Source organism: Cydia pomonella, chromosome 28 (assembly GCF_033807575.1).
Source record: "Cydia pomonella isolate Wapato2018A chromosome 28, ilCydPomo1, whole genome shotgun sequence".
NCBI lineage: Eukaryota > Metazoa > Arthropoda > Insecta > Lepidoptera > Tortricidae > Cydia > Cydia pomonella.
The window spans coordinates 7,965,304-7,992,791 of record NC_084730.1 but is presented as its reverse complement, the minus strand read 5'-3'; the positions used below and the strand labels follow the sequence as shown (position 1 = coordinate 7,992,791).

Genomic DNA, 27,488 nt, shown 5'->3' with positions numbered 1-27,488 from the left:
TGTATTAAACCAGAAAACTACACCGAGCGTTTATTTTCCATCACAATCTAGGCGACACATTTTACAGGAAGATGTCTCCTAATATTTATTTATTTATTAACATTGAAAAATCGAAATCCTTCTCTATCTCTGTATCAATTTTCGATTTTTATTATTACAAGCTTTTATTTACTTTCACCTGACCGTTGTCTGTTTGTAATCAAATCTTGCAAGTTAAATTTGACCCACTTCCCGGTTTCCGATTGAGCTGAAAATTTGCATACATATGTAAGTCGGGTGAAAATGCAATATTATGGTACCATCGAGCTGATCTGATGATGGAGACAAGAGGTGGACATAGGAACTCTGTGATAAAACAACGCAACCTAATTGTGTTGGGGTTTTTAGAATTTGCTCGATCAGTATTAGTTGCCAGTGGAAAGAAAAGTACAGTCAGCGATAAAAGCTTGTACCAAAAATGGAATTTTTGCCAAAAACTTATTTTCCAGTTACCTTTACCAAAACATTTTGTTTTATTGACAGATATCGCCCAATGTACCGAAATGTGCCAGCGTATGCTTGAAGATTTGAAGTGTCCGATACCAGAGCCCAGGTCACAAGCATTCCCAATACCCTCGCAGCCCGACAGCCTCTTACGGTATAATTACCATGTATTCTATAATTAAGTAAAAAATAAGTCCACTCATAACAGTTTTGAATGATTCACGGTTAGTTTCACTAGACTTAAATCGACCGGGATATAAGTGGTAACGTTGAAAGCGAACGCAGCCGACGCGTACGAATGAGGGTAGACTTTGACACCCACCCGCTATCTCCAGTTACCCGTGAACAAGATGCATGTACCTGCGTCGAAATATCAGGAGCTCACATACAATATAAAAGGTAATATCCCGGTTTATATCCCGGTCGATTTAATTCTAGTGAAGTCCATTCATAGTTTGTAATCAGCAAATATAAATAATTGGGAGACCGAGCTTCTCAAAAATGCGCGTTTTCCCTGAGATAAGATCTAGCTAGATCGATTTTTCGCCTCCGAAAATCCATATAGTAAATTTAATTGTTAGAGTCGTTTCCGAGATCCCCAAATATATGATTTTAGGTCAATTTCACAAAAAAAATTTTATACGAATTCAAAAAGAATTTTTACTTTTTTTTTGTAAAACCTATTTTTTGCAAAGTGTTACTTGTCACTTTTTGACATCTATCACTATAAGGATATTTGTACGGAAGGTGATTTACCAAAAAGTGTTATCAAAAAACCTTAAATAGGTGGCGCTACAATACCTAGAATACTTGAACAAAAACATCAAATCATAGACAGCGCACTTCACTCCGTCAATAGCGCCTAGGTTCTTAGCTACCCTAGCGCTACTCTCGAGAGATTTGGAACTATTATTTATAGCTGACAGCTGGACACTTTTGCAACAGTTCTACCATAAGAGATGACACTCTTCTTAATTCCACACTTCATAGATATTTGGATTAGGTCCCATAGTGCCAACATCGCCGTCAAAAAGACGTTTTGCACTAAGTAACAATAAAAAGATGATTTTTTGTAAGTGGCTTTAACGCTAAAAATTAGGTGAATTCCAAAAAAGTTTAAATATGATCAGGAATATACTGTTTAAATCTCTCGCAATGCTCACGGGCACCGTGTATATGTATATATTTATTTATGTTATTTATGTATATTGTACGGTCAACCAATTTGATTCCTAGGCCACTATAGAACCATGTCATAATGACTTCTACGACAGTGCTTATTGAGTGATGCTTGTCATGTATAGAGTAGTTAAAGCGACAAGGTTCTTATAGTGGCCTACGATTCAAATTGGTTGACTGTACATGGAGGTTGCAATGTGCGTAATCTTTTTTGCGACCAGTGTTGTCACATACAATTTTGCCGAAATGGTAGAACAGGGTGCAAAAATAGGTAGAAATGAGTGGAATTTAAAATGAAAAATAGGTAGATCTACCACTCAATAGAAGTACATCTTTACGATTAAAAATGTTTTGAATTATTTATGTTTTTAATATTGTGACATTAGTACATTAAAGTTCATTACAGAAATGGAAACATTAGTTAGGATTTCCATTGTTTGTAGGTAATAAACCTGCTTGTATAATCTGTTTCTTTGGCAAGTTTTCATCAAATCGAATCTAAAGTCGGTAGAAATTAGGTAATGTTCCGTCACATGTATTGAGAATTGCTTACAATTGTACCATTTTGAAAAATAGGTAGATTTCAGGCTGAGGGAGGTAGATAGGTAGAACGCAGGTAAAATAGGTAGATCTACCAAAAAGTAGGTAGATGTGACAACACTGTTTGCGACTAAATTATTTGGTATGGGTATATGTACCTTATCCTTTATTTTTCTATTTTCTAGTATGAAGTACCAACTGGATTATTTTGAAAAATATATATATTGTAGACCGTAATATATAAGCAATAACGCAACAAAGAACTGATGGTGTCGCTCTTCTAGACATAAGAAAAAAATACTGAAGTTTTAATTCCTACATTAATCCAAGATTTTTTAAAGAAAAATAACATATTATTTAAAGAATATATGAGTATCTATATAGAGATTACCGTACCACAATTTTACGTAAATCGCATTAGCCAGTGTGGGATTTTTTTTATTATTTATGAAATGCGGATGCGGTGGTGGCCGAGTGGATATGACGTCCGACTTTCAATCCGGAGGTCGTGGGTTCAAATCCTGGCTGGTACCAATGAGTTTTTCGGAACTTATGTACGAAATATCATTTGATATTTACCACTAGCTTTTCGGTGAGGGAAAACATCGTGAGGAAACCTGCATACATCTGCGAAGAAATTCAAAGGTGTATGTGAAGTCCCCAATCCGCATTGGGCTAGCGTGGGGACTATAGCCCGAGCCCTCTCGCGCATGAGAGGAGGTCTGTGCCCAGCAGTGAGACGTATATAGGCTGAATTATTATTATTATTTATAAAAAGTTTAATGAAATCATATCTCAGAAAGTAACAGAGGTAGGTAGCTGAAACTAACAGGAAATAATGCTTGTCATGAGGGCTTTTAATAAAAAAGATACTGTAAGGGCCTCCGCTAGCTGGCGCGGGTGCACGGAGCGGACGAGCGGGTTAACGAAAAATAGTATGAGCGACGCTAACTGAAGCGGACGCGTGCGGCGGATTTCACCTACAAATAGCACTCGCGTGCGTGCGCACGCGGCGGGCGTCCGCGTCAGCTAGCGTAGGCCCTAAGGATTTCGTGGAAGGGCCGCTTTACCATGAAAACACGGCTACTTCCTTTGACAACTCTGTTTTTTTAAGGAATTCGATGCCAGCGAAAATAAGCTCAAGAGACACGGGCACGTCTCACTCGCAGTCCCGGTTTCACTGCAAACGCAGAGACAAAAAGAAGATGAAAAAAGAAAAACCGTGTAGTGATCTCAGGATAGCAGGTGATGTAAAGAACATGATTTTTGTACTAAGCTAGAGTTACACCAAGACACTCCTGCAGCGATTTTAATAGTTCATAATGTGCAAGTGTTATTTTAAAAGTCAAACTTCTGTGAGATTCTTCTTCCTCGCGTTGTCCCGGATTGCCACGGCTCATGGGAGCCTGGGGTCCGCTTGACAATTAATCCCAAGATTTGGCGTAGGCACTAGTTTTTACGAAAGCGACTGCCATCTGACCTTCCAAGCCATAGGGTAAACTAGGCCTGGAACCAAAGTATAGGTATAGGTTTTGTACTTCCAGACGTGACAGGCATGGTCCAGACAGGTAAAGACCCTTTATCATTTGTCACCATGCCTGTCACGTTCTAACAAGTATGTAAGCGCGAAAGTGACGGGCATAGTGACAGGTGATAAAAATGGAGCAATGCTGCCATTGCAGCTCCCTTTTCTATTTCTCCTTTATACATTCTCTTACACAACTTTCTCTTCTAAGAATAACATACTTACAATTAGTTTAATATTGTCATTATTTTTAGAACTCGGCGCCTCCTTTGAGATAGCTAATATGGCTTTGAGAAAGACGTCTACAAAAAAAGTGCAATCTGAGTAAGTAAATTTTTCGAAAATGATGTCATCACAAATTCTTAGAAACATTCCTTTATTTATACTCTGTATCTTTAGGTATTTAAATAAAAGTAAATAATTTGTACTTTTTCGGGCAGTTATAACATTTAATTGGTTAAACAACCAAATACAAAACCGCCTGGATCTGTCACTGAACGACCTGAACTTTAACCTACATTATTTGATCATGTAATGTTTTCATCTACCCTCATCTGGCTTGAGCAGCCATTTTAGGGTAGATTTTGTTTACTTTTATTTAAATACCTAAAGATACAAAGTATAGGTTCATTACATAATAGATTTATACTATTAATAACTAGCTTAAATGTAAAATAGGCCCTTGAAGCATTGTAACAAAGATGCTGGCAGAATTTCCTCGTTGTATCGCAATGCTGATACGTTGTGCGAGGAAGCCGCCAGCTCTTCGATCACCAGTTACGTCAGCCAGACGCTTCGCGATTTCTGCAAAAAACTTGTGCGCGCTGGGACCCCATGGACCTAGATACTACTTTCTACATAATGTTTTAGCATTTTTATTCCTCGCTCCCGGGCACGCACTTCCATATCTCGCTCTCATTTACGCTCAGTGGGAGTGAGAGACGAATACGAACTTACTGGGTCTTAAAAGCGTCGTAACTCATCATCATCATCATCATTCGCTTGCCCTTATCCCATTCATTTGGGGTCGGCGCAGCATGTCTTTTTCTTCCATATCTTTCTGTCACCCGTCATCTCATCATTCACTCGCGTTCGTTTCATGTCATCTCTCACACAATCCATCCACCTTTTCCTAGGTTTTCCTCTCCCGTTCCATCCCTCCACATTCATTCGTAATACCTTTCTCGTCACATGACTTTCATCCCTCCGCATCACATGCCCATACCACGCTAGGCGATTCGCTCTTACTTTATCTATTATGGGTGCAACTTTCAGGCTTCCTCTTATATACTCATTCCTTATCCTAAAAAAAAAAAAGCGTCGTAACTATTGATATATAAATCTAAGGACGGGCCCTACGGACAATAAGAATGGGGCCCGTACACCGGTGTCACGCATACGAATTCGAGCCAATCGTGCAGTCTAACGCCGCAACGCGATTGGTTGATGAGTTCGCATCACGCGCGCGATAGGTCGTAACTAGTTGCGTTAGACTGCACGATTGACTCGAATTCGAGGGACACCAGTGAACTAGCGCCATTCTTAGTGCCCGTAAGGCCCGTCCTGAGATATACAGGTTGACCTTAGCTATTGGACAAACCCTGAAATCCCACGTAGGGTTACTTCTCAGGAATGCTCTGACGTTAATATTTTTTTTAATTAGAACAAAAGATAAAAAAAAAATTCTAACAAAAGTTATTTGCAATAATCGACAACAAAAACAAAACACACTTTGTTAATCTTTTTCAGTGTTTTTGACAATTTGTTCGAAATATTTGATAATGATGACATTTTTCAAAAGTCAGAAGCTTATTAGTGTCATAAATAAAAAAGATAATCAAAAAGGTCTAAGATGGTTCCATACTATTCTTTGAGGATATTACCTTAGGAGCTATAACACATACAGGCTGCTTCAAAGTAAAAATTGGTAATTTGTTATTTTCTTCAAAACCGCTACACCGGCTGTTATGATACTTTGTACACTGGTTCTAAATACCCTAATGCATATGTACCTTTCGGCTTTGTCCAATGGCTAGGGACATACTGTATATGTCAATGGTCGTAACCAGTTGTGCCCTTGGCGCCAAGAACGTGTATTTGGGGTCTTGGGAATTGTCTCCATGAGTATTAGTTGCATGTGGACAGAAAAGTACAGTCAGCTATAAAAGCTTGTACTATAATAGTACATTACGATACAAGTGCGAAGAATAGGAAATTCGAAACGAGTGGCGATAAATTAAAATACGACCGAAGGGAGTGTTTTAAATCGACACGAGTTGCGAATTACCTATTCGCACATGTATCGTACAACGTTTTACAGTACATATGGCCATTACAGTATAATTTGGTTGATGACGATTTTATATTATTTTTCAGATTTAAAATAACGACGAATGCTGACGCTCTGGAAACTATCAGTATGTTCACCAACGTAGACTCAGGTACAGCACTAGCAAAGAACATTTAGTATAGAGTTGTACCCGTACGTATTGTAAAAGTAAATTTGTAGTCAAGGGGTCATCCATTAATTACATTACACGTTTAGGGGGAGGGAGGGGTTCAACAAAATGTGACATGTTGTGACAAGGGGGAGGGGGGAGTCACAAACTTTGTGACGTCACTGTAACGTCATCAGTATTTATTTCATTTTTTTATTCGCTGTATAGTTAATAACAAGTTTTTGGAACGATAATAATAGTAATAAATAATAAAATGCTTTATTGCACACTACAAAAAAAAGGTATATATTGTGTAAAGGTATAAATACTATAATAGGCCTATTCATCTGTGTGAGATGTTTTAAGCAGCATCCTGGTAACGACACTTGCGTTCGTGGCTGTATAGCCCTATGCGAGAGAGGATCCCACGTCCACACACGCGGCAGGTGTATGCTTGCCCACGTGGGCGAGGGTTGGAGGCCTGCTCGTGGCGCCTCATACGTTTCTCTCTTAAAGAGGTAAACCAGGCATCGTCGTGTTTGGCTTGACCATCGTGAACAGCACGACGCCATACGGGTCGGTCTTCGGCCAGTTTTTGCCATTGGTTACATGTGATATTAAAAGCAACCATATCACGCTTGACGCAATCTTTGAAGCGCAGCATTGGCCGCCCGACCAGTCTTTTTGCGTCTGCAACCTCCCCTAGCAGGATTTGACGTGGCAAACGAGTCCGTTCCATTCGATACACATGCCCAAGCCACCTCAGTCGTCTCTTCTTTAGTATGGCTGTGATACTATGGAGCTGTGCCTCGCTTAGAACAGACTCATTTGTCACGCGATCCTTCCATGTGATGCCAAGTATGCTTCGCAGACAGCGCATATGAAAGGAGTTCAGCCGGCGTTCTTGTTTTGCGTAAGTTATCCAGGATTCCGCTCCGTACAGAAGAGTGCTTAGGACACACGCTTGGTAAATAAGCATTTTCGTTTTTACCGTAAGATGTTTGTTGTCCCAAGCCCTTGCACGGAGTCTTCCGAACGTAGTGGCCGCTTTGCCGATGCGGGAGTCGATCTCCACGTCGAGCGAGAGATTGCTAAAGATTGAAGGTATAAATATGTAGGTAACAACAGGCGGACTTATCGCTAAACAGCGATCTCTTCCAGACAACCTTCAGATAGTGAAATGACGAACGTAATCAAGTTATAATCGTTTTATGCGATTAATCATCTTTCCTAATCGGTTTTGTGTTATAATTAATTACCTACTAATACCTATTTCCTCTGTCAAAAATATAATGATAAAATATCAATAGTACCTAATTCGCTTCGCCGATTTTATTGAAAAAAATTGCCAAAAATGTGACGTCACTACGGGGGAGAGGAGTTTGCCAAATGTGACCAAGTGTGACAAGGAGGGGGGGAGGGGTCAAAAAACCTAGAAATTCGTGTGATGTAATTAATGGATGACCCCTGAACTAAATTTATTGCCATCTTTCGACACAGGACTAAAACTATTAGGATGACATATAGTAAACACCCCTATAATGGAACAGGCACCAGTAATGGAATGGTATAGACAAATTCTGTAAAGCAGGTATGTAGGTACCTACCTACCATCAGTTTTAATCGCTGGTAACATTTTACCATAAACAAGAGCCAAAGAGCTGCTTAAGTTTACTTTTTCATTGATAGTTGTTATTTTGAAAATGGCGCCATACATTCCATGACTGGAGCAAAAAACACAGTTTTAATTGGTTAATAATATTGAAACCAATTGCAGTAGCCTTCATTAAATACATAGAAAACATAAAGGACGAATTGGATATTCAACTTTTAAAGCGTAAAGCGGTAGAAATTTTACAGGTGTCGGTGAAATATCAAAACCACTCCAATTTTTCCCTTAAATGTTCCATGATTGGTGCCGTTAACATATATATGGCTATCTGACCCATAATATGTTCTTTCAGTGATATGTGTTAAATATCAAACGGTGTCTCCATCTACTCGATTATACAACAAAAGTATATCGCCATCTATTCGAGCAAACATTTTTCTTGATTTTTCGAGGCACGTTTTTTTCTTAGAAAATTTTCAAAGAAAATTTTGTAGCCACAGTCAATTTACTGCCATCTTTCGACACATTATTAAAACTTTGAGAACGCCATTTGACTTTGATCCTTATTCTTTTAGTAATATGTGTTAAATCAGTGTTCCGCAAAATGTCAAATTCGAAGCACGAAGTTGTCTTAGATTATACACATCCTACTCTGTGTATAATCTAATGTATCTTTGGCAATGTTTTACAGACATTAAAATTGTATATGTTGAAATGGAATTTGTTGTACTAATTATATGTATTTCGGTTGTATATTTCAGTCATTTCCCACACAAGTAACGAAGAATATCTAGACTCGGAATGTCACGATTATCGAGGATCGAAGGAATTGGACAGGTAATTTAAAACAATAATTTGTTCGCAAGCACAAACACGAAAAAGAAAATTATGCAATGCAAAACAGAATCACATAAAAAAATGGCCACAACTTAATACAGAACCTCGATACCTCCTCCTTCTGTAAGGTGTGTGAAATATACATGTGCAAAGAATAACTTTGCACATATATATTTCAGAGGGCATGTAAGGTGCTGTGTAGAAAGAAACGTATTGCGTAAAAGAGACAGTATGCTTGAATATACATCAGAAAGAAAGAGAAGAATGATTGATCGAATGAAAGGGATAGAAATAGAATTAAGTAACGAGTAAGATGAAAAAGAAATATATGCATTATGGCCGAAAACGTTGTTTCAATCTTACACTTCTATGAAATTGAAGTCTGTTAAAAAGGAAGTGTCAGGAAATACAAAAACTTCATAAAAAATGGTCTCATCTCAGCATGATGCTGGCGACTTCCAGCTCTGAGGACCTACCGCGAACCATGTTCAACGTGTTGCCTCTCTGTCGCACTTGTAAAGGTGTACGTAAGTGTGACACGGAGGTAATACGTCAAACGTGGTTCGCGGTAGGCTTTATGATCTTCCGATGAGACCATCTGGTGGAACAATCATGACATGTACCGTCTAGTAGGGTAATTGAGACAATATGTTTTATACTACGTCGGTGGCAAACAAGCATACAGCCCGCCTGATGGTTAGCAGTCCCAGTAACCTATGTACGCCTGCAGCTCCGGAGTTAGATGCTCGTTGCCGACCCTAAAACTCCGCACCCTCGTTGAGCTCTGGGAACCTTACTCACCGGCAGGAACGCAACACTATGAGTAGGGTCTAGTGTTATTTGGCTGCGGTTTTCTGTAAGGTGGAGATACTTCCCCAGTTGGGCTCTGCTTTAGATCTGGAATGACCCGCTGTGCTGTGCCCTACGCACAACGTATCAGCATTGCGATGCAACGAGGAAATGCCGCCAGCATCCTTGGTACAATGCCTCAATGGCCTATTTTAGATGTAAGCTAGTTATAGTATTCCTCTGCATATATCCATTATGCATAATGTTATTGTTTTTTTTTTTTTTTATTGTAAATAAAATGAATAAATTTTCAATAAAGAACAACACATCCGATATCCTATATTGGATCAGACAGTGTGAAAACGCTCTTATTCAAATTTCGTTCTTCTCATTTCAGGGATATTCCGGACCAAATACTTAAATACATAATTAAACATCCTTGCAAATTCTGTAAGTATTTATATACAGTTTACCTATTCTGCGCCGATATGGCAAGCAACAGCGTGTGGCAGCGCCACTATTAACATAATAACTATATTAAGAGGGAAGAATAGCTTTTTGAATGTATTCAAAAAGCGCTGGTGGCCTAGCGGTAAGAGCGTGCGACTTGCAATCCGGAGATCGCGGGTTCAAACCCCGGCTCGTACCAATAAGAGTTTTTCGAAACTTATGTACGAAATATCATTTTTTTATGGTAGAGGAGGCAAACGAGCAGACGGATCACCTGATGGTAAGCGATTACCGCCGCCCATGGACACCTGAAACACCAGAGGGGTTGTATTTGATATTTACCAGTCGCTTTTCGGTGAAGGAAAACATCGTGAGGAAACCGGACTAATCCCCACAAGGCCTAGTTTTACCCTCTGGGTTGGAAGGTCGGACGGCAGTCGCTTTCGTAAAAACTAGTGCCTACGCCAAATCTTGGGATTAGTTATCAAGCGGACCCCAGGCTCTCATAAGCTGTGGCAATATGCCGGGACAACGCGAGGAAGAAGAAGTAACTCAATTTCGGGAGAAAACGGTTTCCACTAACTCAATCTTCAGGTTCAGCATAATATATTCTAGGTTTATAGATTTCGATTTAAAGAAAAAAAAATTGTTTTGAAAATTTTGAAAAAAAAGGTAAACCTATAAGCCTAGTTTTTTATTGTGTCTACAACATACTAAAAATTCATGGAGAATGGAATGTATTTAGATGTGGAAGAACGTTATCTCTTATTTCTCGTTTATCACGTGGTATACTCCCCTCTTAAAGAAGAGACGCTTAGCATGAGATTTTTTTTTTTTTTTCTAAAAAAAAAGACAGTATTTTACACAAAAGGATAAAACAAAGGCTTTCACTAAAAGATCGTCAACTTAACATTAAAACAAAAAATATAAAATTAATAAATAAAGAAATGTCACGACAAAAAAGAAAATGTCAATAGCTAGCTAACATAGCTAGGGACAACCTAGGTGTTGTCGAAATGTCAAAAAGAATTAAAAAAAAACAAACATATTTACAAAAACACTAAGTTATAAATAACTTTATCTGTAAAATAATTTAAATGAAAAATATAATGGAAATTTCATACATGTTCGTATTTTGGCGATGAAGTGAGAGGATGGCAGGAACATTGAAGAACCACCGTGTAGTGTAGGATACAACGTTTATTTGTTACATTGTACATACCTTACTCATCACCTCATCAGGATGTATACAGTATACACTATTGGTTTCTAACAATCTAATTTTTTTTGGAGAAATCGCGTCTGGTTGTCGTAACTGGTGCCCGAAGAGCTGGCGGCTTCCTCGCACAACGTATCAGTATTGCGATACAACGAGGAAATGCCGCCGGCATCCTGGTACAATGCCTCAAGGGCCTATTTTAGATATAAGCTAGTTATAGTAATCATCTGTATATATCCATTATGTATATTGTTATCTCAATAAATATATTTTAGTAAAACAATCTAAAATACATGGGTAATAATTCCCTCGCTTACGGAAGGTGGAGGTAAGGAAATAAATCTCCATGTACCAAAAAGTGTCATCAAAAAACCTAGAATACTTGAACAAAAAAGTCAAATCATAGACAGAGCACTTCACTCCGTCAATAGCGCCTAGGTTCTTAGCTATTCTAGCGCTACTCTGGAGAGATTTGGAACTATTATTTATAGCTAACAGCTGGACACTTTTGCAACAGTTCTACCATAAGAGATGTCACTCCTCTTAATTCCACACTCCATACCCTCGCTTTTCTCTCTCTGTCAACATGACAGTCTGAGTGTTGCCGTGGTTGTTTGAAATGGTGGCTATACACGAATGTATGTGGTCGCCACAGTATCTTTGTCGCACGCGCGTAATTTTATATTGCTGTCCCGCCCATGATGCTGGCTGTCTATGTCACTGTGCGAGCGGGACAATATAGTTAACCGCGTACGATAGAGATAGAAACAGGCGGTTTATTTATTTATTTATTTTTAAACTTTATTGCACAATAAAAATAAGTACAAATGGCGGACTTAATGCCTTAAGGCATTCTCTACCAGTCAACCATAGGGCAAAACAGAAATTCTCGAATTCAATGTACAAAATAGGGTTGTTTCCAATTTTTAGAAACGCTTGTATTACGTTCTATATTAACTAAAAGTTGCCCTAAAATTCAACTTTAATACTAAAAACGGCTCTAAATATGTTCAATTAACAAAATATATTTTGACAGATGCTTTCGCGCCCAAAACGCTCTTCGAAAATTGTGTGACTTTCACAGTTGACGGTTTGACACATAACTACATACACACGTAGAAGATACGAGCTGTCAACTGACATATGCCATTTGTTGTTTATCGCCTAACTGTCAACAGTGTCAATCCGAGAGTTGTGACGTCATCATATTCATATTCATATATTCATATTCATATATTTATTCATAATAATTCATATTATATGTCACAATATTATTTAAAATTAATTATTTACAAAACATGATTTGTAACATTTTACATAATAATAAAAAAATAAAATTAATATTAAATCTAAGTTTTTAGGTACTTGTTTTGTACTCTAAAAACTCATTAAAGCTATAAAAAGTGTGCTCGATAAGCCATTTTTTCAGTTGCATTTTAAAATTAATTAATGACGGCGCATTCGTGACATGACCCGGCAGTCGGTTGTACACAGTCGGCCCCATCACGTGCGTTAGTTTCGCTGACTTAGCTAACCTATGCTGAACACCCAAGAGTTTGTGGGCGTTCCGCAAGTTACGACCGTGGACGTCAGCTCCTCTCGCGTATTCATACTTGCCACTTGGTATATCACCATGGAGGGCAGCGTGAGTATCTGGAGGTCCTTGAAGAGCGGTTTTGCAGATGTACTTTGTCCTACCTGCACAATCGCTCGGATGGCTCTTTTTTGCACTCGGAAGACACGCTCCCATTCGGCAGCGCGGCCCCACAGCTCCACGCCGTATTGGAGGATCGAGTGCACAGTGGCAAAATAGCAAGACCTTACCACATCCCTGGACACCACCCTTGCCAGGCGTCGCAATGCGAAGCAAGCACTTGCCAGTTTGTTACAAACTTTAATAGTGTGTGCTCCCCACTGGAGGCCCCTATCAAGTTCAATACCCAGAAATGCGGTGTTTTGGACCTGACCTACTTTGACACGGTCCACGAGTACGATTAACTCCCTAGGATCTTTTCCCCCAAGTTGGAAATGCAGGAAATGGGTCTTTTTTAGGTTTAGTACTAAGCCGTTCACACTAAAATACTGCGACACCTGACTAGCAACTTCATTTAGGCGCTGCTCGAGTTCATCTATATTAGCTGCCGATACTACAACAGCGACGTCATCGGCATACATATAAGCTTCTCCTGCTGTTATTGCTTTCGGGAGGTCATTCAGAAGCAGCGAGAAAAGTATATTCGATACCGACGACCCTTGCGGAACTCCCATTGCCGTCGATATCGGCTCCGATCTCACTGTACCTCCGTCAGCAACCACTGCCTGGGACCTACCATGAAGCATATCTGTTAGGAGTGCGTGAGCTTTACCTCTTATGCCATAGTGTCGCAGTTTGATAGAGAGCACGCTGTGGTCGGCAACATCAAACGCCTTCGACAGGTCGCAGCACAACAAAGCGACCTGTTGGCCCTGTTCGCGAGCGCCCACAATACATCGCACCAGCTCGCGCGTCATCGCGCAAGTCGAGTGGCCCGCGCGGTAGGCATACTGTCGTGCAGACAGAGCCTCGGTAGCCGTAAGAAACTCTGTTAATCGCGAGCTGAGGCCATTTTCGAACACCTTAGCCACCGCTGGTATTATGGAGACGGGTCTGTATCCATCAATGTCTTCTCTTTTCCCTTTTCCCTTAAACACAGGAGAAATTTTACTAGTTTTAAGGGAGGAGGGATAAACTCCTTCGGAAATGCATTGATTACACAGATCCGCCAGCGCAGGTGACAGGGGAGCGGCAGCGGTATATATGAGGTCCATAGAAATGCCGTATAGATCTTTAGTAGCTTTGTGTGGGATGTTTTTGGTGATTATTCGATATACCTCATCTGCGGAGAACGGACGGAGGAGCAGGCCACAATCGGCTGGCGCGCATCAGAGGGCATCAGAATCTTCAATGACGTTTCGAGCTTGGTCACGTGACGTGTGCCAAAAGATATTTAAAATTCAATATTTACAAAAATATGGTCATTACAGGTCCCCTAAAAGTAGTTTAACATGTTCTTATAATCCAAAAGAATTTATTGGGATACAATTCTGCCCTAGGATTTGTAGATGGAAACAACCCTATTGTCATCATACTCTATGTAGCGTGACGTCCTTTTTTTGTCAACGGCATGAAAGAGTTGTGACGTCATCAGAATCTTCAGTGACGTTTCGAGCTTGGTCACGTGACGTGTGCCAAAAGATATTTTAAATTCAATTTTACAAAAATATGGTCATTACAGGTCCCCTAAAAGTAGTTTAACATGTTCTTACAATCCAAAAGAATTTATTGGGATACAATTCTGCCCTAAGATTTGTAGATGGAAACAACCGTATTCCTCGTGTTAAGCGTCTCCTATTTAGCTTATTAGGTAAGATGAAAATATTTAGTTTACCGGTATCATAAGATGAATAATTTCATAAATTTCCAGTCAGAAAGAAGATTCTACAACGCAGTTCCCTCATCAGCGTGATCGCTGGAATCAACGATGGCAAAGAGTGTGTATTTTCTCATACATTTTTGAAACATATTTAACGCGTTCGCTGAAGGTGTAGAGCAGTGTTGTCACATACAATTTTGCCGAAATGGTAGAACAGGGTGCAAAAATAGGTAGAAATGAGTGGAATTTAAAATGAAAAATAGGTAGATCTACCACTCAATAGAAGTACATCTTTACGATTAAAAATGTTTTGAATTATTTATAAGTTTTTAATATTGTGACATTAGTACATTAAAGTTCATTAAAGAAATGGAAACATTAGTTAGGATTTCCATTGTTTGTAGGTAATAAACCTGCTTGTATAATCTGTTTCTTTGGCAAGTTTTCATCAAATCGAATCTAAAGTCGGTAGAAATTAGGTAATGTTCCGTCACATGTATTGAGAATTGCTTACAATTGTACCATTTTGAAAAATAGGTAGATTTCAGGCTGAGGGAGGTAGATAGGTAGAACGCAGGTAAAATAGGTAGATCTACCAAAAAGTAGGTAGATGTGACAACACTGGTGTAGAGGGCGCTTGGAACACAATTTTTGACTTCTTAACTTTGTTTAGACTAGTTAGAAGGTGAAAATATCAAAAATCCCCGGCCGTAGCTCTTGTTCTGGGAGGAGAGATGGGTTTGATTTTCATTTATATCTTGGAAACTTTCCGTCTTAGCGACATGCTCCAAGTATTTCTATAACTTTTTTTGAGCATAAGTTGCCTGGCCTATATTTTGTTTCTTTAATTTCAAGCTTTTCCCATATCTTTAGATAGTTAAATAAATGTAAACAATATATTTTTACATTTTCGGGTACTTGAAAATTTATCAGTTAACCAACCCAATAGAAAACTGCCTGGATCTGTTCCTTCATCGTTCTGGCCTTAACCTATTTCATTTAATCGTGTAATGTTTTTATCTACCCTCAAATAGCTAAATATTCGATCTCGTTTTAGGTTCTTGAATAGGGCGAAGCAATAGCAAATATGACAAAACTAAATTACTATTGTTTAAGAGGCTGTCAACACCCAATGTCCTTGAAATTGGTGCTACTTAAACAGTTTTTTAAGAAAGACTATTTGTTTTAGTCAAGTAAGAAAAATATACGTTCATATTAATTATATTTCAAAGACCGTGGTTGTACTCGATACATTATTGAACGAAATCGGCTCGATAGAAAATAATTGCAAAGATTGGTCTTAAAATCACAATTAAACGCTTTTATGTCTTTATTGTTTTGACTTAAATAAATAAATAAATAATAAAAGCCTTTTATTACCCAACTATAAATGTTACAAATATATTATACAGTTAACACATTTTTTTATTTATTTACAATACAAAAAAAGAAATTAAAACTAAGTTTCATTATGTGGGTTTGTCCATTTTTGGACGTAGGCCTCCTCCATGTTACACCATAGCTTTCTGTCGGCGGCCAGACTGGCCCAGGCTATTCCTGCCTGCTCGGTTATGTCGTCTCGCCAGCGGCGGAGCGGATGACCTTGCCCTCGCCCGCCATCTGGTGGGTACCAGTGCAGAACCCTTTTGCTCCATCGGTCGTCTTTTGCTCTCGCTGTGTGTCCGGCCCATCGCCACTTAAGGCGGCATGCCATTTCCGCTGCATCCATTATATTTGTCCTCTTACGAATGTCAGTGTTTCTTACTCTGTCTTTTAATTTTATACCGAGTAGGCTTCGTTCTATGGCTCTTTGAAATTTCTGTATTTTGTCAATAATTTCTTTGTTTATTGCCCAAGTTTGGCATCCGTAAAGAAGGGTCGGTGTCACTACAGTGTCGATAGCTGTTTTCTTTAGTGTGATTTCTAGTTTGGATTTAAAAATATGTTTGTGTGACCAATATGAGTTCCAAGCTTTCTGAATTCTACGTTCCACTTCATTTATATAGTGACCACTAAAAGAGATGACTTGTCCCAAGTATTTATACTCGGTCACGTATTCGATAATGGTATTTTCTACATGTATACTCTCCTTCTTCCTATTTGTCATGACGCAAGTTTTCTCTAAGTTCATCTCCAGACCACATTCCTTACTGTAAAAATTTAACGTTTCGATCATGTACTGGAGATCTTTGTGGCTTTCAGATAGTAAAACAATATCATCCGCAAAGCGTAAATGATTTAAATACTCGCCGTAGATATAAATTCCTATTTTTGACCACTCTACTTTCCTGAAAATGTGCTCTAAGAGAGAATTAAAAAGGTTTGGTGAAATGGGGTCGCCCTGCCTGACTCCTCGCTGTATTTCAAAGGTATCCCCTGTTTTATCAAGTTTCACCAGCGCCTTGCTGCTTTGATAGATAACTTTCAGGATGTTTATATACTTTTTGTGTATTCCCTGTTCCTTTAAGGCGACCCAGAGCGCTTGATGAGATATAGAGTCGAACGCCTTCGAGTAGTCTATAAAACATAGGTAGAGCGGTTTACGATACTCTGTATAATTTTCAATTATTTGTCTAACTGTGAATATGTGATCCAGGGTAGAGTAATTGCGTCTGAACCCAGCCTGCTCTTTTGGTTGTTGAAACTCTAGTTCATTCCTCACTCTCGAGAGCACGATATTTGTGAAGAGCTTATATGTGCTTTGAAGTAGACTTATTGGACGGTAATTGCTTATATTGTGGGGGTCACCCTTTTTGTAGAGTAGGGTTATTACAGACGATTCCCATTGTTTAGGTATTCTTTCCTGTGTTAGGATCTCATTAAATAATTTAGTCAGAAAAGGAGTTAATGGCTCGTTTAGCGCTTTGATAACGTCGTTGGTTATGTTGTCTTCTCCAGGACTTTTCATTGTTTTTAAAGAATTTATTGCATGGCATACTTCGCTTTTCAGTATGATGGGGATGTCTTCTTCACTATTATTCGAGTCTTGATTTGATTCTAAGGTATACATTGACGACTGTTGCCTGTCACTATATAAATTTTGGTAGAATGTTGTAGCTGCCTGTATGATAGTATGCCGGTTTGTTGTAGATTGTCCTGTTACTTGTTTCAGTGCCGGGATCCATTGCTTCGCATTATTTATTCTCTTGTATCCTCTTTTTACTGACCTTCTATTGCTTAGCTCTTCTTTAAGTACATTGTAGTTATACTGACATTTGTTTCGTTTTAAGTTTTTTCTGATTTTTTCGTACAGCCGTTTGATTTCCTTCTTTTCTAGCGTAGATAAATTAGATTTTTGTTTTAATTCTGACCTTTTTTTAATTAAGCATTTTACGTGGTCAGTGACGATAAGATCCAGTTTGTTTTTCTTTTGTAAGGGGGGCAATATATTGACGCATTCTTTAATGGTGCCTACTATTGTTGTATAGGCCTCTTGAATATTATTTGGGTCAGGTATTATATCCGATTTTTCTAAAAACATGTTTTTGAGACTTTCCTTCTCGATTGGTAGAAATTCGGATTGTTTTCGTCTAAAGTGAGCTCTAGATTTGTTTTGTTTACTATTCAAACTCCATGTCGCTCGTACTAATCTGTGATCAGTCGGGTGAGTTGTGTTTATCACCTCTATATTTTTTAGAAAGCGTATATCACGTCTTCGTGTTATGAAAAAATCTATTTCGTTTTTCGTGTTTCCATTGGGGGATTTCCAGGTCCACTTTGTTTTCAGGTTTTTCTTAAAGTGTGGGTTTAATATGTAAAGTTCGTTTTCCAAGCAGAAATTGATTAATAAGCTTCCTCTTTCATTCCTAGTTCCGTAGCCAAATTGTCCCATTACTAATTTTTCGTTTGATTTTTGTTGACCTATTTTTGCGTTGAAATCACCAGTTAGAATTACATGCAATAGAGTATTTTTCAGTGCTTTTCTTATGTCATTATAAAAAAAATTGATTTCTTTCTCGGGTGCCTTTTTTGTCGGTGCGTAAACCTGGATAATACTGAATGTAGAGTTTGTAAATTTCATGTCTAGACGGGCAACTCTATCTGACACGGCGTTGAAACTGAGTATATTACTTTTTAGATCTTTTTTCAGCATAAATCCCACGCCGTTTCGTCCGCTTTTGCTTCCCGTGTAGTATAGGATATAATTGTCATATTCTGTTATATTTGTTCCTTTTAGTTTTACTTCCGAGAGTCCTAAGATATCCCATTTTATGTTTTGTAGAGCATTTTCCAATTCTTCTCGGCGTCCGATTCCTACTAGCGATCTTACGTTTAGTGTTCCAATATATGTTTGGTGTATGGAGGGTGGTGGTCTACAGCTCCCGCGGGGACCAGCCGTATTGGGAGAGGTATTGTGATTATTTTGTTCTGATAGATTTTGGTTGATAGAGAGAGGCCTTAACTCTAGTTGCTATGAGTTTTGAGGTATTTGTTCTTGGTGGTCTTGGTTGGTATCCGTTTCTTGGGGTGTCATGAACTTAGGTGTCCAGTAGGAGGTAATAGTGCTGTTGGCGGTTTTATTCTTCTTGTTTGCTTTATTAATTTTATCCCTGCCAGATGATGTATTTGGGGTCTCCAGAGATGACGATAGGGTGCGTTTGTTGTTATTTTGTTGATTTTTTGTTTGTCTAGCAGGTTTGTTATTTAAGATCACGATTCTATCATATTTCAGTACAGCGTTTTTCCCCTCATCTCTCAGTCTTGTAACCTCTCCTGATAAGAGTTTCCGTTTTTCTTGAATTTCAGGTGAAAAATCCTCCTTTATGTAACAATTTAAATTAAGTAACATTTTTTTATTTTTTTAAAATTTGAATTTTTTTCCCAAGTGTGGATAGTGTTATCACAATAGGTCTGATCTTATTTTCTTCTCTTTTCCCCCTTCTCGCTGCAGCTTCTATTTCTAGTCTTGTTAACTGTATTTTCATTGTATTTGTAAAAATATCAATTAAATTATTTTCCAGTTTTTCGTAGCTCGTTTCCGTCTCTGCGACTCCAAAAAGCAAGATGTTTTTCTTCCTTATTTCCCTTTCAATGTAACTGAGCCTATGTCCATGTTTTTCTATTTTTTCTTCCAGCCCCTTGTGTTTCTGTTCTAATTTTTCGAATTTATCGTCTATTCTTTGTATGATTGTGTTTGTAATTCTATTTTCCATATCCTTGTTATCGGATTTAAGTCCTTGCATGTCTGCTTGTATTTGTTTGAGCATTTTATTGAGTTCCTCCATTTTAAGTTGCACGCCCTCTTTCGTTATATCTATAAAACTGTTGACGTGTTGGCCCGATGCGGCGATAAATTTTAGATCACTAGCTTCGATCTATTGCGGACAGGTGGTTCGAGTAGTTCGAGAAGGTTGTAATAGATGGCAGCACCAAGTTATTGGTATCAGCGCCCTCTATCGTTGTTGTGTGGATTCTTATTCCCATATGGTTATTAATTTTATTATTGATGGTTATACACAATTTTTATATATTAATTTCATCACAATTTTTATATAGTATCCCGTCTGGCTTCTCACTAGGCAGTTATTCTTGGCTCACTTGGTTTTAGTGTATAAATGTCATTGAAGGTCTCCAATTAATGTTTGTTGACACTGTAAGCACTTGCACTTTTCATTGTTTTTTTTTTACATTTTAACTGTTTGTTTTCACTGTTTTACAATTAATATATATTTATTACACTTAGTTTTTCAACTCAGATATATTTTTCAATGCTATTCACCACTTAATTATTTTAAAAATAGTTTTTTTCACAGAGCAGATGTTACTGCAAACTAGGGCCTACCCTCTCTCTCTTGTTTTGACTTATGGGTCTGCAATTAAAATCACAATTTCAAAACATTTATATCTAAACCGCTATTGTGTAAAATATTACACTAATAATCCACTTTTTTTATTTAAATATTTTTCTTATTATTCCCTTGCCCAGGCCCAGTAACATGCGACAGTGCTATCTCATTTACTCCGATACAAATAGACAGTGTGCGCGCTTCAGGTATTGACAGCCTCTTAATCAAATCATCCCGATATATTCCTATTAACAAAAGGACCCGATTACAACAGCTTCGTTGTTACGTTGAGTAAGTAATATCCAAGAGAATTTGAAATAGAAGTGGATTGTCAAAGAAAACTTTGTAGCCACGGTAAATTTACTGCCTTTCGACACATGATTAAAACTTTTAGAACGCCATTTGAATTTGATCCTTATTCTTTCACTGATATGTGTTAAATTTGTTAAATATCAAAAAGTGGTACCATCTTATAGATCGAAGGCCAATGTTACGGCGGCATCGTTTCGAGCGATGGCGCCACAACCTTTGAGTTATGCCCGGTGAGATGGCGCCACTTTTTGATATTTAACACATATCAGTTCTTTCACTGATATAAGTATCAAATTCAAATGGCGTTCTAAGTTTTAATCATGTGTCTAAAGATGGCAGTAAATTTACTGTTGTTACAAAATTTTCTTTGATAATCCACCTCTATTTCAAATTCTTTTCGGTATTACATCAATAGTATGTATGTATGTATATACTTTATTGTACATAGAAATAAAAACACGAAAAACACAGTTACAGAGTAAATTAAATACAACAAAGGCGAACTTATCCCTGTATGGGATCTCTTCCAGTTAACCTTTGAGGAAATGAGTAAAACAGAAGTAACGGTGAATGAATGACAAATACAAACAAAAGTGTACAATCACTGAAATTAATGAAATGCACGTTTTGAATACACATTGATACAAATATACATAGATAGAAAAATAACCATAAAATAATGCATACATATATATATAAATAAAAATAAATAAACATTCAATATATAATATAAATAAATATGAATTCGAACCAGAAAAGTAAAGGAAATTAAAATATCAATAGTATATCGTAGTGAAACTTCTGTCAGTTTAGGCACATCAAGTTAAATTAATGAAAAATTAATGAATGAATTGAAGTTTTGGACGAAAAATACCTAATTGTGGTTTGTTTACATTCTTTTAACCCTTTACCAGGCTAAGGGATATATATTTCCCACATGCGGCTCTTCAAACGTGTTCTATTGTCGATGAGTAAGACCGACATTCGATTGTGATTTTTGAACTGTCAGCCTGGTAAAGGGTTAAATACCTAAAGATGCAGATTATAGACAGTACTTCGACGGGTGTTTTATGTCTAAGGTTGTGAGGGTTATCTTCAAATTTTAATTTGTTTTAATCCTTTTCCAGGCATAGTACGATTTACCACATAGGCGCCAATAAAATTTCAACTTAAGCATTTCAATTTACGGTTCAGTACCCCTAGTGTAAATATTTTCGACAGCGAAACGTGACGTACGCGTTTGCGTTAAGTGTCATTTTGTATGAGATTTTTGACTTTCCAAAACGTCCCGCTTGGCGCGCTGTTCAAAAACCCATACAAAATGAGACTTAACGCAAACGCGTACGTCACGTTTCGCTATCGACTAAAATTACACTAGGGGTACAGATTAGATTTTACTTTCGGGAAATGTGACTTGTCTTCAAATGAATCATCAAAGCTGGATTTATTGGAATATATTTGGATTTTTTGGGAAAACCTTGTAGATTGGTGGGGCCTGGAAAAGGGTTAATAAGAAGTTTTTCACTATACATGTTCAGTTACAGATCAGCCTACGAACGTATCAAAAGGCTTTTCCATGATGAGGTCTTGGATCACCAACGTAAGTATATTATATCACCAAGGACAAATTCTGCACAATAGTTATTGAATAATTTATTAAATTATGTACATAGAAACTAAATTGACCTAATTTATAAGCTATAAGAATAGTTTTTAGTAAATAATGTCAACCAATCTTTATTTTCCTGAGGATCAAATGTTTATATAGGGCTCATGCAGGACTCATGGCATTTAAGCAACACAAAGGTCAGAAAAGAGAGTTAAAGTCTGACGCTCGCACTCGGCGATTGAAACGTCTCTAACAAAATGATATTCTAATGTGACGTCACATTACATTAGTCTGTCCTAAATGTATAGAAGATCAAGAAAATTGCTATTTTTACCCCAAAATATTGCGTTTATGTGTATAGTTGTCATAGAATTTATTTTTCATTAAAATGTAAGGAATCGAATGGTCCCATTTTCTATTTTCTTTATGAAAGTAAAAATAATAATATTATTTTATTATTTTGATATTTTTTGGCATAGACCGATTATTATTATTATTAATAGAAAACGAGCGATCCATTATAAAAAAGTGGCATTTATAAAGACACATTGAGATTATAAAAAAATACAAGGGTCCAAAGTCTCAAAAAATATTATTATTTTTACTTTCATAAAGAAAATAGAAAATGGGACCATTCGATTCCTTACATTTTAATGAAAAATAAATTGTATGACAACTATACACATCAACTATACAGTCTCCGTAGCCTATGTACGCCTGCAACTCCAGAGGAGTTACATGCGCGTTGCCGACCCTAGCATCCCCCCCCTCGTTGACCTCTGGCAACCTTACTCACCGACACTATGAGTAGGGTCTAGTGTTATTTGGCTGCGGATTTCAGTGAGATGGAGGTACTTCCCCAGTTGTGCTCCGCTCTAGATCTGGAATGACATCCGCTGTGCTATGCCCGACCACACAAAGCGAGATGACATTCACAATGCCCATACCTCTCTTTTGGACGTAGTTTAAGGACGTACCCGGGTTAACCCTTTACCAGGCCAAGGGATATATATTTCCCACGTGCGGCTCTTCAAACATGTGTTCTATTTTCGATGAGTAAGACTGACATTCGATTGTCATTTTTGAACTGTCAGCCTGGTAAAGGGTTAAGGGCTTTAGACCTATCGCAGCCGCGTTATCTAGGGCGTTGAACAGTGAGGGCGAGGCGATTAACGTTTTGAACGCCACGCCTATAGTACGCGGCGTGTAATCGTGAATCTTGTCGGTATGCTTGAAGGTTGATATTGAGCTGTCGCCGCGCGCGTCATATGACGTCTTTGGCAGTCAAAAGGTTAAATTATGACACTAAGAATAAATTATAATCTTATAACTCCTTTCAGATAATGGATACAAGAAACTTTATTCAACTATTAACAAGAAAAACACTCCTTACAAACTGGGGTGGTAAGTAATAATTAACACTTAATAACAGTTAATTTATTTTATTTTATTAGGAAAAGGTAAGCATTTGACCACAATCTCACCTTGCAGTCTAGGATGGAACATGCTTACCTAAAACATGTCTATTCACTCTCGATTTAAAAAGATCCAAATTATAGTGGACTGGGAATAGATTTGCAGTTAGTGAATTCCACTCCTTCGCCGTTCGCATGATAAAACTGGATGCGTAGCGTTTAGTGCGAATCAGCGGCCGAGTAACGACGTAAGGGTGAAACGCAAGTCCGCGTCTAGTCCCACGGTGGCAGAACGGAGATGGGGGGATTAGATTATGTAATCCCATCGCACACTCCCCGAAATGTATCCTGTAGAATACCGATAAACAGGCTACCTTTCTACGGTACGGTTAATGTAGGTAAAGTCACATTAAATCAGGTAAAATTGCTAGTGAATGTTTCTCTTCTTCTTCCTCGCGTTGTCCCGGCATTTTGCCACGGCTCATGAGAGCCTGGGGTCCGCTTGACAACTAATCCCAAGATTTAGCGTAGGCACTAGTTTTTACGAAAGGGACTGCCATCTGACCTTCCAACCCAGAGGGTAAAACTAGGCCTTGTGGGGATTGGTCCGGTTTCCTCACGATGTTTTCCTTCACCGAAAAGCGACTGGTAAATATCAAATGATATTTTGTACATAAGTTCCGAAAAACTCATTGGTACGAGCCGGGGTTTGAACCCGCGACCTCCGGATTGCAAGTCGCACGCTCTTACCGCTAGGCCACCAGCGCTTGCTAGTGAAAGTTTCTAAAAATCCGAAATATTTATTTGAATAAATTACTATAATAGATAACACACTTCACATGAATATTGACGACCGGTCTGGCTTAGTGGGTAGTGACTCTGCTTATGAAGTCAGTGCTCCTGGGTCCGAATCCCGGTAAGGGCTTGTGTGATCAATATCAATATATCAATATCAATATCAATATCAAATATCAATATCAATATCAAACATTTATTCAGCAAATAGGCCACAGGGGCACTTTTACATGTCCATTTTTACAAACAATAAATTAAAAAAAAAAAAAAAACAATTACAAATATCGAATCTATGAAATAATAAATACTTTATTAGAGATGTATACTGTCTCTAAATGTCAAATTACACAAAAAAAACTATGATAAAAAAATAAAAACATAAAATACTAAAATTCTTTAGAGATGTTTAAGTCTCTAAGTGTCAGAGATAAAATATAAAAAATATATTAAATTATCCTTAGAGATGTAGAGGGTCGCCAAGGCTTGAATTCTTATATAAATAATTAAAAGACAAAAAAATTAAAACAGACAAGAACCGAATGAAGTGTCTCACGTTAATGTCACTCAAAAGTAAAGTTACATACTTTAACATAACCTGTACCCCGTGTAAGCTTAAACAGACCGGTCTCCACAAACAGCACCCGTTCCTGTTCCTGAGGTTTTCTATGTATATAAGTATGTACTATATACATCGCCTAGTATCCATAGTAAGAGCTTTCCTTAGTTTGAGGCTAGGACGATCTGTGTAAGATTGTTCCCTATTTTTTTCTAGGCTTGAAGTTGATGGGCCTGGCGACGGCAAAACTAGCCCGTGAGTATGATTTTTATCATTTGCAATGCCGGATTTAGAGGTCTGGAGGCCTCGGGCAATAAAGGAGTGGAGCCCTCCTGGCCCCAATTTTTTTCCAAATAAAATGGTAAATTTTCCGAATTTTCTATTGTGGAGGCCCCGGGGCAGTAGCCCCGGTTGCCCTCCCCTAAATCCGGCCCCGATCACTTGTCACTATGCCCGTCACTTTCGCACTTACATACTTGTTAGAACAGGACAGGCATGGTGACAGGCAAATAAAAATGGAACCATGCTGCATGCTGGAGTGGATTAGTGGATCATCGATTTTCATAGCACAGACGTGCAATATTTTAAACGTCTAACTTATATGAATTTGTGACGTTTAAATAACAATTACTCGTCTGTAATAATGAATAGACGCTGTCCATATAGATTTTCGTACATTGACCCACCTGTTTGCTATTTCTATTGCATAACGTGCCGCGACCGCTGCAGGGGACCATCGAATGCGCCGACTTCTGGCCGAAGGGTGTCGTGTTTCGGAGGTTCCGGGGCAAACTGCCGAATCCGACACAAGAGCAGCCGATTCAACGGAGCCACGCCGTTTTGTCGCCTAAATAGTGTTTAGTTATAATTTTATAAAATGTATATGTATGTTAGTCTGTAAGGTATTTGTAATATGGGCCTTGTTGCCTGAATCAAATTTTAAATAAAATTAAATAAATAAATAATTATATTCTGTTCCGTCCATGATGCCAGTTGTCAATGTCACCGTGCAAGCTTGACAGCAAATTATGGGCGTGCAAAAGAGATCGCCACAGCGGGTCAATATACGTAAATTTACGTGGAATGAGTCTGTTTTATAAAAATCGCTGTAGAGTTATGTATATATATATATATTGAGAGGGAACGCAGAGCGCTGGCTGTGCGCTGCAATATGCTTGCTCGTAGATTTGCACGATGTGCCGAAAGGGTGAAGGCTACGCTTTTTAAAGCATATTGCCAGTCCTACACGTGCAGCCTATGGATCAGCTATACGCAGTGGGCATACAGCGCTTTGCGGGTGCAGTACAACAACGCGTACAGGGTGGTGTTTGGGCTGCCGCAACACTAGTGCCTCGGGTATGTTCACGGAAGGATCGATGGCTTCCACGCGATCAGCAGCAAGCGATGTAGCTCGCTGATGAGGCGGTGGCGCGCCAGCTCGAATACCATCCTGTGCACGTTGGCCGACCGGTGGGACTCACCGTGGCTGAAGCATTGGCTACTATAAGTAGTTAAAAGAACATTATCGATTTACAGGTGTAGACACTTTCACCAGTGCCACAGCTACCGGTGTATGAGGAAGCAGGTCATGCGTCTCGCTGGACCGACAAAGAGCAAGTGAGTAAAGGTTTTTTAACCCTTTGAACGCTTTATATCATAAACGCAAACATCACTCAAACGCCAAGCTCCCAGCCGCAAGGGAGCTGATATAAACCTTACTTTCCTCGTATTAGAATTCATTTCGAGTCGAGTGTTTAACTCGGGTGTATGTGTATGGCATCATTTCAGTCTTAGACTATTGGCTCACTGCATTCGAGCACCAAACTACCTCGACAAAAATGGGTGCCTTTCATCCCTTGGTTAACAATCTACTATTCGCATTAACTACGTCATTGGCATTACATTGATACAATGTGTTTGACGATCCCAGACAATGTTGAGAAATTAATGATTATCTACTCCTATCACTAAAACTAAGTAAAATGTCATGTGCTGCTGTGTGTACTGACATGGATTTCGAAGAATAAATTGCACCTGTTTATATATAGGGACCGTACGCGTTGCCATCTTGTGGCCTGAATCGGAACCATAAACATGTACATTTACACGTCACGTTCTTGTGCATAGTAGGTTCTGCCATCTTGTGGGCTACATCGGAACAATAAACATCACATTTACGCCTGGCGCCAAAATTCCGACGGCTCCTGTGCTGCCTCCTACAGTTCATGCACTCTCTCTATAATCTAATCACTACATCACAGGCCTTTGCGTCTATTGCAGACGATTTAAGCATTGCTGTTTAGACAACGGGTTTGGTGACTGTGGAGGCCGATGCGTGAGCGGCACGACCTCCCACATTTTTGGCAGAGAAAGCTCATGCCACCTGAGGTTCCAGTCCCGATTTGCTTTCTGCGACACCTGATATCGAATGTATTAAACCAGGCTTCGTCGCATAGCCTTCTCCCCTCCACAACACGCTTGCGCCATCCATCACGGTCTTCAGCTAAAGTTTCCCAGGCATGGTGGTCGA

The 27,488-nt window shown here is 38.6% G+C and overlaps 1 protein-coding gene across 2 annotated transcripts in view; it reads left to right on the top strand.

Moving 5' to 3' along the window:
* Nucleotides 1–27,488, top strand: part of LOC133533131 (uncharacterized) — a 44,955-nt gene that overhangs the window by 13,958 nt on the left and 3,509 nt on the right. Inside the window, exons 6-16 of one of the 2 annotated variants that reach the window (XM_061872093.1) lie at nucleotides 523–637; nucleotides 3,317–3,447; nucleotides 3,982–4,051; nucleotides 6,104–6,168; nucleotides 8,539–8,614; nucleotides 9,801–9,853; nucleotides 14,537–14,603; nucleotides 22,128–22,183; nucleotides 23,533–23,596; nucleotides 25,175–25,213; nucleotides 26,495–26,575. In XM_061872093.1, the coding sequence (XP_061728077.1) occupies nucleotides 523–637; nucleotides 3,317–3,447; nucleotides 3,982–4,051; nucleotides 6,104–6,168; nucleotides 8,539–8,614; nucleotides 9,801–9,853; nucleotides 14,537–14,603; nucleotides 22,128–22,183; nucleotides 23,533–23,596; nucleotides 25,175–25,213; nucleotides 26,495–26,575 (817 nt within the window). Of the gene's footprint in view, nucleotides 1–522; nucleotides 638–3,316; nucleotides 3,448–3,981; nucleotides 4,052–6,103; nucleotides 6,169–8,538; nucleotides 8,615–9,800; nucleotides 9,854–14,536; nucleotides 14,604–22,121; nucleotides 22,184–23,532; nucleotides 23,597–25,174; nucleotides 25,214–26,494; nucleotides 26,576–27,488 lie in introns of both variants that reach the window. The other variant, XM_061872092.1, reaches the window with a different exon arrangement.